Genomic DNA, 12,130 nt, shown 5'->3' on the forward strand with positions numbered 1-12,130 from the left:
TCTTTCAAATGAACCAGAAGTTATGCATTTTTACCTATAAACGTGTTATCAATAGAGGGCAGTGGGTACCAGATTGCTTAGTTTTAATACTTTCTTCATAGAAAAGGTCTCATTGCTTTTCAAAAAGACTTTTTTGACCTCTTAACTGGCCTCCCCTACTGCCCATCCCTCTGTATTTCATTCACTTCTGGCCTTTCTGCTGCCAAATTAATATTGGGGAGGTTTTGGTGAGGGAAATGAATGAGGTTAAAATTTCTGTGGCATAAAGACCTTCCACAATATGGCCTCAGCTTAAGCTTTTCAACCTTACCCCCAATAAATGAATTAATTAGTTCAATGTTTGTCAGTCATCTCTGACGAACCATGGACTGTACTAAGCACTGGACTAAATTTACTTTCACTTAACAATTACCAAGTACTAACTGAACATTTACTATGTACCCAGTACTGGAAAGTCCTCTTTCAGTTTATCCTTGAACTGAATCTATGTCCCTAGGGGAATTTAATGTCATCTGCAAACAGGAAATTTCCTTGGGACTCAGTTAAATTTAAGGGACATTCACTGATACTCAGACATGTTTTATTGAGTACCTCTTCTGGTTACATTTGTGTGTGATGCTGTCAGTAAAGAAATAAGTGACACCTGGTTGTTGTCCTCAAGGTACTCGTGACCTATGGAATAGCAGACATGTAAATCAAACATGATAACACTTCAGGAGTGCTAAGAGAGAGATGTGCTGAGGGGGGCTATGGGAGCCTGTACAAGGGCTCCCTGACTCAGCCTGAGGGCACCCTGGAAATCTTGGCGACCTTTAAACTGAGTTTTGTCAGAGGAGTAGAAGTTAGTTGCTGAGGAAAGGGTTGAAGGACTGTCCAAGCAGAGAGACACTTGGAAAGGCCCATAGATGTATGAAACTACATGAAGCATTGAGGAAACTGCAAGGAGTTCAGAATGGCTGAAGCAAAATATATTTGGGGGAGGACAGGATACAGGGTAAAGAAACCATCTGTAGTCAGGATGTGTAGGGCATCGTGTGCCAGGCTAAGGAGACAGAACTGAAGGCAAAGGGGTCACTAGAGGGATTGGAGGATGGCTGTGCTACATTTATAATCGGATCTGTGCTTCAGAAAGGTCCCTCTGGTAGAAGTATGAAGGAATGATTGGTGGAGGCCAAGCAGAGGTCAGCAAACCTTTCCTGTAAAGAACCAGACAGTAAAAAGCTCAGGCTTCCCAGGCTAAACCATCTCTCTCTCAACTAGTCACCTCTGCCTTGGAGTGAAAAAGATGCCACAGAAAATACATAAACAAATAGGCATGGCCACGTCCAATAAACCTTTACTGTGGATACCGAAATATAAATTTCATATAATTTTCACGTGTCACAAATTGTTATTATCTCTCTGATTTTTTAAAACCATTAATAAATAGAAAACACATTCTTAGTTTCAGGCCATACCAAAACAGGTGGTGGGTGGGATTTAGCTTGTGGAACATTGCTAATACCTGGAGTAGTGGATGGGAGTGCAGAGAATGTATACAGCACTTTTGAGAAACTTGTTTCTGAAGATGAGGAGAGAAAATTGTGCAGTAGTAGAAGTGGGTGTAGACAAAGAGCTGTTTCTCAGAAGAGACCTGAAAGTGGTTTTAGAGAACAGAAAGAGATAGTGGAGACAGAGCCTTTGAAGACTGTGGACGGAGATGATTGTTGGAGTAGATCCTGCAAGAAGCAAGAAGGGTGTGATTAAGTGCAGAGTACAGAGTGAGGCATATGTTTCATAAGGGAGGAGGAAACATCTCTTCACCTGAGGCTGGAAGGGAGGAAGAAAGGCAGAAAGGCTGGGAGCTCTTGGCATATTTAGGTAGGTTGCAGGGTAAGGACATGAGGACTATTTTCTTGAGGATCTTGGTTTTCCCAGTGAAAAAGGACACAAGGCTCAAATTCCAGATGACTTACCTGTATGAGTATCAAAGTCACCCAGGATGAAGGCAGGGCTCGGGGAAGAAAGGGGAAGAGAGGAAGCTGTGGACCAGATGCCCATGTCCCCCATGAATGTGTGGGAATGACTAGGAAGTCATTAGGCAACAAGGAAAGAAGAGGGTGTTGGAGCTTCAGTGAAGGCTGGAGGAGTGATGAGTTTGGAACAACAGTGGGAGTGAGGCGAGTGCCAACTCCTCCTTTAGGCCACATGATACAGGACATGAGCTGTGTGGGTGCGTGTGTGTATGTGTGCATGGGACAGTGGGTTGGTGAGGAAATAAACAGCCTCTACTTAAAACAGCTTCAGAGCATGTGATGTCCTGGGCAAGATCCAGGCACTGGTAAAAGGAAGAGATGGAGGGGGCATCAATGCAGCAATTGAGAGAGTTGGGCAGTTTGTTCCTAATGGAGGGCACTCCGGAAAGCACACGACAAGGATTGGCGGGGAGAGGAGAAAGGCTGCGGGGGCGAGACTAGGAAAGCATAGCACCGTGTTGGCTTGAGAGAGAAGTACATTCTGAAGGGAGCCGGGGGCTCATGGGGATTGGCAGGCTTGGTAAAATCACTATCTCAAGATTCCTGCTGGAACTCTGACATAAAGAGGTTGCTAGGCATGGGGAGCATACTAAGTTGCTGGGGCCTTGTAAACAGAGGTAGATTCTGGGGCTTGAAGGCATTTACTGACTGTGGTCAGGCAAGCAGTCTGTAATTTTGTTTTTTCACGTTCCAAACACTAGGAAAATGAAAAATGGTTTTGTGCTGAGGCATCATAGTTTTGAATTGAGCGTTGGGGCTAAAGAAGCAGGTAAACTCGTTTGCTAGGTCTTCTGGGGTGGCCAAGACAGGTCTGAGGAGGAGGCAATGGGGAGACTGGGGAGGAGGCAGTGGGGAGACTGGGGAGGAGGCAGTGGGGAGACTGGGAAGGATCCTCACCTGGGTGTCTTGTCTCTACAAAGCCCAGCCCTGTGTGAACAAGGCATTGTGTTTACTTTAGAGTCAGGTAATAGGACACAGGCAGCCAGAACGTTTCTTGGGAAGGCACAGACTTCCTGGTAGTAAGAGGAGAGAATGGGCTCACAGACACTGGGACAGTTCCTGACCTGACAGGAACTGAATTGATTCCGAACACCATACTAGTGCTTTTTTTTTAAGCTTAGCATCTTCACAGAACTGAAAGAACTGGTTAGTGGTGGTGAATCTACACTGGGGGTGGCTTGGAGTCACCTGGATGTTGTGTGTCTTAGCAAGGAGGCTATAGGACCATGATATGAAACCGTTTGAGAATTATGACTTCTAGACAGAATGGAAGGAATTGGATTGATGGTGTGAAATTTTTGAGAGAGAGAATATGTGTTTGTAGGGGGGAATGAGCTCATTTTAAAACATGTTTAGTTTTTGAGATTGGTAGGATTCTCAACAGAATATGCCCAGCATCCAACAGATAGAGGCCCGAGGGGAAGGTGGTAGGTCAGGGCTTGGGATTTATTTAGCATTCTTGTGGAGCTGCAAATGAAAGTCTAGAGAAAACAAAAAGCCCATACAAACTAAGGAGTGATCAGAGCAATATGGAGAAAATAGCAATCCACTGTTCTCAAAGAGGTGAGAACTATAAAAATTCAGTGTGTGAGGTGAAGAGGCTGAGAACAAGAAAATACTGTTTGAGGAAGAGAGATAAGAGATGGTGTCAGAGGTGACTTCAGAGCTGGCGAGCTTTGCTTTATTAAGACAGCAGGAAAAAGGAGCAAGTGGAGAGGAAGAAACCCACTACTCTAAAGAGTGCTTGGAGCACGGGGAAATCTGAGTACAAAACGATGGACTCTTCTTTGTGAGATTGAGTTGTTTCTCTGTACAGGTTCCAGACATGAGAGATGACTTACGTGTTTACATGTAAAGATATCCGAATATGCAGACACGCGCATAAATTCTTGCTTTTGAGTCAATTCTTTTTGTGAACTACTCGTGTTGTTTTTTCCCAGGGAGGACAAAACAAGGAGAATCCGACTTAAATTACAGAGGTGGAGATTTGGATGCCTCCCTAGGGGACAACTTCTTATCCTGTCAAGAGACACAGAGGGAAAATACTGAGATGGGCTATGAACGACTGATTCACCTGAGAGCTCTAATAGGATCAAAGTAGATATAGCTCAATCTACCTCGGCTTGATTACGCTGAGCCGTAGTTTTTTTTTCCAGAAGGCAGTGGGCTAAATTCGACGGCCTTTCGTTCCGTGGCAGCGCCCGAGTGTGAGTGTCCCGGGCTGGGGGAAGCTGGTGTGCTGGGGGACAGAAGGGCAAAGGGAAGGAGCCAAACGAGCTGGGAGTGCCGCGTCCCCTTTAAGAGCGGAGGCGGCGGCGCGCGCTCCGCGGGCTTCCCTGCGGCCCCGCCCCTTTCCCGTGAGCCCTCGGGGAGTGTCCGACCGGGAGCGGCTGAGGGTGTGGAGTGGGGCGGGGGTCGGCGGGAGTCATGGCTCGGCGCGGCTGGCAGCGGGCGCTCCTCCGCCGGGCTGTCGGCGGCGAAGGTTTCCAGGCCCGCTGGCTCAAGCAGCCGCTGTGGCTGTTCCTCGCAGTGGGCGTCTTTGGCTGGGCCGGGGCTTCGGACGGCGCCGGCGGAGCGGCGAGAGCCATGGATGAGGAGATCGTGTCAGAGAAGCAGGCTGAAGAGAGCCACCGGCAGGATAGCGCCAACCTACTCATCTTCATCCTGCTTCTCACGCTCACAATTCTCACGATTTGGCTCTTCAAGCACCGCCGGGCCCGCTTCCTGCACGAAACCGGCCTGGCTATGATTTACGGTAAGTGCCTCAACCTGGTGCCCGCCCCCTGGCGTTCCCCCTTGCTCTGCCCTCCGGCCTCTTCGCCTCTTCAGGCCCTGCTCGGCCTACGTTCGGCTCCCCTTCTAATTTCTTCCATTTTCTGTCTCGCCTCGCCCCCCTTTTTCCTGCTACGCCCCCCTCCCCTTTCTCTGCCTCACCCCATTTCCTCCTCAGCCTCGCCCCCCATTTTCTCCTTCTCGCACCCCCGTTTTCTCTGCCTGTACAGATCTCTCTTTCCCTCCTGCCCCACCTCCTGTTTCTTCCGCACCCCCTGCCTCTGCCCACCAAGCTCGGGACCCGGGACTGGGGATGGGAAGGGAGTGGGTGGGGTGTCTCGGATTGGACTGGGGACTGGGGGAGGGGAAGACAGCATAGCGATCCATTTCTCTGGGTGTCAGTTTGTTTAAGGACCTTTGAAGCTGCAGGAGTATCTTCATTGCTCAGAATCTGGCGTTCTTTGGGAACCAGAATCCACCTTTATCCATCACCCAGCTCTTGCTACGCCCTGTCCTTTTGAGGCTGGGAGAAAACCTTTCTCCCATGTAGCCCAAGTGAAAACCCAAACGCGAAAGAATCTAAAGAAGGCTTAGGGCATTTTAAATGACGTCCTGATTTATTGTACTATGCATGTAATGTCTGGTGTATATATATATATATATATATATATATATATATATATATATATATATCATATGTAGATATCTATGGTTGACCCTCCTAATTCAGATGTACCCAGGTGTGGACAAGGAAGAGTTAAAGGCCTTCCAGCAGTGTGTTGTACTATACGATGATCAAGACAGTTCAGCCGAACAGTAATTAGGAACACCACGCTTATGCAGTATAGGTGACTTGCTGGTGTCATAAGGTTATTGTCGGATCATCGAATAAATGGCTTCAGTTCTTGTGTTTTAGTGTGCTTTCTTCTTGAGGTTTCTTGTTTACTTGTTTTTATTTTTTGGTCATGAGGAGGGAAGGGCAAATCAAACCATGAGCTCAGAGGCATTTTGGCCTGTGCTGGGGCCGCATGACAGGAAAAGACACGTATTGCTGACTGTCTTAATCTAAAATGACTGTGAGGCATATATGGCTGAAGAGATGAAGGAAGACGAACAGTCCTTTCTGTGCAGTACGTGAGTGAAGATTATCTTCATTTGGAACAGGCTGCAACTGATGAGCTTGTTGAGCTCTGTTTCCCAGACTTGCAGAAAAAGACATTTCTCCGTGGACCACCCTCCTCGCCCCACCCCTTTCCAGTAAATACAGACTTCCGGAATGTGCATCTCAAGGGTAGCAAGGAAAGGGTAGTTGTGTGCATAAGGAAAATGCATGAATTCAGGCTTATTTTTCATGTGTAAGGTAATAAAATTCTAAGTCTGTGTAGAAAATAACTCTGCTTCCTAAGATTCTTAGTTTTTAGACATACTAGGTGGTTTCCATATTTCATATGTTTGGTATTTTATTTACAGCATCCCTTAGGTTAAATTGGCCAGATAAGCTACACATCTCTGTATAACAATGTTGTTTACTATCCTCAACAAACATTTGCTAATTAGCCTATGTAGTATGCACAATAAATGCAAAGAAATATCAGACCCTCTTCAAGGAACATATCTTTCTTGGGTAGACAGATCATATAAAGAAAAGAATGGCATCTTAAATTTCGTTAAATGCCAAATGAGTGTGAAATGTCAGATTGTGGTGTGAAAATAAGGAACTCATCACAGAAACCTCTTTCCTATAGAGATAGTGTGATGTAGTGTTAAAAGTACAAGGCTTTTTAGACCAGATGTCTGCAAATTTTTTCTGTAAAGGGCCAGATACTAAATATTGCTGACTTTGTGGGTCACACAGGTCTCTTGTCTCTCTTGCATTTTCTTTTTGTTTTTTTTTCTTTTTACAAACCTTTAAAAACATTTTAAAAAGTTACTGGCTTTGAGCTGTACAAAAACAGACCATCATGGTAGTTTGCCAACCCCTGCTTTAGAGTCAGACCTTGGTTCCTGTCTCACTGTACCAACAGCTTTGTGATTTTAGGCAAGTCCTTTACTCTTTTTACACTGTCATCTGTAAATTGGGAACAACGATAGTAGGATTATTGTGAGACAGAAATGTTTTTAGCTTAGTACCTGACCCTTAAGTAAATGATCAATAAATGAAAGCTGTGATACTATTATTATTGCTGTTATAACTGCATTTTCTCAGGTTAGGCTAGGAACAGTTCCTTTAACTGATCAGTCTTGTAAGTTGAGAGGCAAACATAGCATTTTTTTAATCAGATAGGGATTTAGAATTGCCCTGAAAATATTTGCTTTTTGGTAGTTGATATCATTAACTTCATCTGACTCTTTGGCTGAAGTAGGAAAGTGGGATTACAGATTGCATTTCCTGCCATTTCTAAGTTAATAAAAAGTAATGGAGTACCTTAGTGTTAGTATCTTGTGCAGGAAAAGCAAGGGTATCTTTTGTGGAATATAAAGTAGAAGAGTGTTATCTGGGAGTCAAATCTGGGATTAATTTGCCACAACTTGCCATTCTTTAGCCTGTCCCATTTACTTACAGGTTAGGGGTGCTGTGGATAAACAGCCTCCTAACTCTCAAATACACTTTGAGAATAGAGGGGATTGGGTCAAAATGTTTTCAGTGCCATGGAAATTAACATTTTCTAATCCTAATTACTTTTTCTTACGACTCTTGTATCATTGTAACTATTATGTTAATATATTATTTTAAGACCTTTATTTTTCAGCTTGACTTACTTGCAGATGAAAAGGCATCTTACTCTGGGAATGTCCAGACGTCCAAGATTCACCCCACTGATGATTTTATTTCTCTGATGTCTGTTTGGCTACCTGAATCCTGGAAAAGTGCTACTTAAAATAAACCTTTCCGTTAACGGTTAAAAAAAAGATTAAATGGTCAATGTGGTCAATTTCTAGACTATGATATCGCCTAAGTGTGCCAGTTACAAATACAAACACAATATCAAAGCACCCCAGTGTTCTATTCACTGGGCTAACTTCCTTGCAAAGCTTAAAAGTGAATCACTATTGGTAAAAATTGTCAGTAGTTAATTAAATCTGAAAGTAATCACTCACTGCAGTGTGCTTAGATGGTATAAAAAGCAAAAGACAGAAAAGAAGTATTTATTTTTCCTTAAACTTAGAACATCCAGAGTCTTAGGCTTAACTAATGTGATTCATCTATAAGTATTTATTAAGTGTCTTTGATGTATGAGATATGATGGGAAATACAGGTGAGTCATCATCCCTGCTCACAAAGCACTTAGAATCTAGTGATTTAATAGGCAGTGTTTAATGGAGGATTATAATGTGTTAGACACTGATAGGTGGTTTAAAAGTATTTCATTTAAACCTCACAACAGCCCTGTGAGACAGGTACTATTATATTTCCCATTTTACAGATGAGGAAATTGGGCATAGAGAGGTTTAAAAACCTGCCTGAAGTCACATACCTTGTAAATATTGAGCCAAGATTCAAACCCAGTCAGTCTGGCTCAAAAACCCCATTCTCTTGGCCCCTAACCTTATTGCCTCATGTTGAAAGGATAAAACCAAATGATAAAGACAAAATGGGTTTGTATTATCATCACTACATATGAGAAAACAGGTTCAGTGAGAGGTTATCTACTCTAAGATCACAGACTAGAACTTGATGGAGTCAGAATTCATGCATCTATCTGAATTCTAAACTTGTGCTTCTCCTATACTGTAACTGTACTAAACTTCATTAGATTGGATATGTAGGTAATACTTAACATTGAAGGGGTTTGGGAGGTGGATCGAGAGGGAAGACTATGAGAGAATGGAGACCTAAACCACTGGAGAAAAAGTTGTTGGTGACATGAGAGTGAGGAGATGATTAGAAAGTTACAGAGGCTTTGCAATTAGGAAAAAACAGGTTTCAATTCTGGTTTTGTCACTCAATGCCAAATAATGTTGGCAAGTCATTTATCCCCCTGTTACAGATGAAGAAATAATAACTGAGAAATTTATAATAGTATGATATCCTAAGGTCATGAGGATCACATAATATATATAGAAACAATTAGGATAAGGATTGATGGGTTCAAGGTCCTAGGTGAAAAGACTCCCTTGGAAAAGAGGTTGCTCTTTCCTGAGAGGGGAGCTAAAGAGAAATGAGCATATACTGAGATGCATAAGCCTGGATTTGAGGCAGTTTTCATCAGATGGCCTCCACCTTCTAAGAAAAGTAGGCAGTGAAGTTGAGGACTTGAGAAGGAGGATAAAGGTTAGAAGAGCTAATTAGTAGGTAATGTACTAGGAGACAAAAGATGAATAAACACATGTAAAACTAACCAGAGGCCTGCAAAAGCCTTGACCTTTTTTTTTGCTGTCTTGAAGTTGAATTAGCTTTTAAGACAAAATCTAACAGTACTCTTCAAGAAGTAGATAATTGTTATATACATACATATATACGTACCTACGCATATATAAATATATATATATATATATACACACATACACTTTTTAATCTGTAGAAGTTTTATCAATTGTGGCCACACTTAATATTCCAGTGATGTTCCTTCCATATTGTTTATTATTAGAGGCTTCTAGTGTGATAAGCTGGGAAAATGTACTGAAATCCATTAGAAAATCAATTTCCACCAACTGTGAGACTCATACAATTGTGGGGCCTGGGGTGCTACTGGGTTCTTTATCCCTGATGGGGGGTTTCCAGCACAAGAGGGTCAGGAATGTGTAGGAGTGGTGGCACCTCTCTGTTTTGTGAAAAATGTCTCCTACTGGTTATATTCTTTGTTGCCTGTTAGTGGTCATTTTAAATTTCTTGATATCAATATTTTTTGTGCCTCTGTCTATGTAGGAGGCTATAAGTTTCTGCCTTATCCTTCAATGAAGCACTCTTTTTGTGTACTTTCTCTTCACTGAGAACTGCTTTAACTCCATGACTGGGATTTGACCTTTCACAGAACCCAAATTAACATGATCTGTTAACTTTATTCAAAGAAATTCCAAATTTTCAGATGTCTGATGTTGTAATGAAAGAATCTCGATTTTTTTCCAACTTAAGTAACTATTCTTCTTGCTGATGTTTTTAACTGTCAAGATGTGTGTTTCAAATTTGTCCAAGTGCTGAGTTATCCTCAGGGCACCCAGTGACATTTCAGCACTGAATTGGGACACAGTAGAATCAGTAAAACTGTTCCTTACGTGATGGGCTTGAGGACATGGAAAGAATTTGTGCTACTATTATTATTACTTGTAGTAGCTTAACTATGATTTTTGCACAATATAATAGGACAATTTTTACTGAGCCTCTTAATTAGGAGGTCTTATGGGATAGTAGAAAAAAGAGCTGTTTCTATGTCACGTAGGCAGGATGACTGTGGATATAGCTTTTTTCTCCCATGTTAAATGTTTACCAAACACAGCTGATACCCAGCCATCATTTTTAAATTTTGTTTTCCTAGAGGTGAGCTGTTTTCAAAGTGTGTCTTTCATTTACTTCATTTAAATTTTTAAATAGGTTTATACCCATTTCTCCCACTCCCCATCCCATCTCTGGCAACTTCCAATCTGTTATCTTTATCTATGAGGTTGGTGTTTTGTTTTTTAGATTCCACATTTAAGTGCGATGATATGGTTTTGTTTCTTTGTCTGACTTATTTCACTTACCATAGTACCCTCAAGGTGCATTTATGCTGTTGAAAATGGCAAGTTCCTTTTTTATGGCTGAGTAACATTCCATGTGTATGTGCACGCATGTGTGCATGACCACATCTTTATCCATTCATCAATCAGTGGATACTTATGTTGTTTCCATATCTTATCTATTGTAAATAAAGCTGCAAGGAACAAGGGGGGTATAGATATTTTTTCAGATTTGTGTTTCTGTTTTCTTCAGATAAATCCCAAAAAGTTGAATTGCTAGATCATACAGCAATTCTATTTTTAATTTTTTGAGGAACCTCCATACTGTTTTCCATAGTGGCTGCACCACTTCATATTCCCAGCAGCAACACACAAGGGTTCTCTTTTCTCCACATCCTTGTCAACACTTGTTATCTCCTGTCTTTTTGATGATAGCCATTCTAACAGGTATGAGCTAATATCTCATTCTGGTTTTGATTTGCATTTCCCTGACAATGATGTTGAGCATCTTTTCATGTACCTGTTGGCCATCTGTATGTCTTATTTGGAAAAATGTCTATTCAGATTTTCTGCCCATTTTTTGATTGGATTGCTTGTTTTTTTGTTACTGAGTTGTGTGAGTTCTTTATATATTTTGGATATTAGCCCCTTATCAGATATATGATTTGAAAGTATTTCTCTCATCTATTTTAAATCTGAACCTTTGTTAAAACTTTAAAAAAGTTGGTCATTGTACTGTTTACCAGTTACTCATTGCTGCTCACTTTCTAAAAAGTATGGTTCTAAGTTGACTTAGAAGGATTCCTTCATCTCTGCTCCCTCCCCACTTCCCAGCTAACTACTGCTCTTGCACCCCCCATTTCCACCTCATCACTTTCCACTCTGCTGGCTTCTATCCCCACTACACTGAAACTGCTCTTAACCAAGGTCACCTATGACCTCCCTGTTGCCAAACCCAGTGGACACTTCTTAGTGCCTGTCTTCCTTGACTTTGCTGTAGCATTTTCATTACTTCCTCCTCTTCTTCCTATTCCTGTGGCTTTCCCTTCTTAGAGTCCTTTATGAGCTCCTCCTGTACCAGCCCCTTAATGTTGGCCATTAAATGCTGGGTTAGAACTCTGGACGTATATCCATAGTCCTTTTCCCATTTTATTTGCTCCCCAGAGAATTTCACCTGCACCTGACTTCATGTTATGATTGCCTAGTATATATCTTCAGTTGAGACCCCCCACACATTCCTTGAGCTCCAGATCCCACATACTCAACTGTGCATGTGTCACAGGTACATCAAATGCAACATGTTCAAAATGGAACTGTGAGTTTCCCTCTGGAAATTAGTTCCCTGTCTCACTGAATGGCCCTGCTACCCACCTGGTTGCTCAAGTCAGCTTACACACCTAGTGGTCAAGTCAGTTTAGGCTTCTCTTACTCTTTCATCTCCCTTCCTCCCAGTCTACTCAGGCACCAAATCCTTCTAGAAGATAAGACCTTCTAAAAATATCTCTCTCTCCTATCTCTATCTCTCCCTATTCTCTACTCTTACATTAGACCCTAAACTCTGCAGTGGCCTTCTCTCTGGCCTTTTTGAAACTCTGTAGTGTAGACCAACCAGTCTTTCTAAAATAGAAATCTGATGTCAAGTCCCTGCTTATGACCTTCTATGACTTTTTTTAGCTTTTGGGATAAGA

At 42.2% G+C, this 12,130-nt stretch overlaps 1 protein-coding gene across 2 annotated transcripts in view; it reads left to right on the forward strand.

Annotated features, from left to right (window-relative positions):
• Positions 1–4,377: 4,377 nt before the first annotated feature.
• The window catches only part of SLC9A6 (solute carrier family 9 member A6), a 70,140-nt gene continuing 62,387 nt past the window's right edge, over positions 4,378–12,130 (forward strand). The window contains exon 1 of one of the 2 annotated variants that reach the window (XM_057495745.1): positions 4,378–4,770. In XM_057495745.1, coding sequence (XP_057351728.1) covers positions 4,443–4,770 — 328 coding nt within the window. In that variant the 5' untranslated portion in view covers positions 4,378–4,442. The remainder of the gene's footprint in view (positions 4,771–12,130) is intronic. The other variant, XM_036919145.2, reaches the window with a different exon arrangement.

The sequence above is a fragment of the Manis pentadactyla genome, chromosome X (genome assembly GCF_030020395.1).
Source record: "Manis pentadactyla isolate mManPen7 chromosome X, mManPen7.hap1, whole genome shotgun sequence".
NCBI lineage: Eukaryota > Metazoa > Chordata > Mammalia > Pholidota > Manidae > Manis > Manis pentadactyla.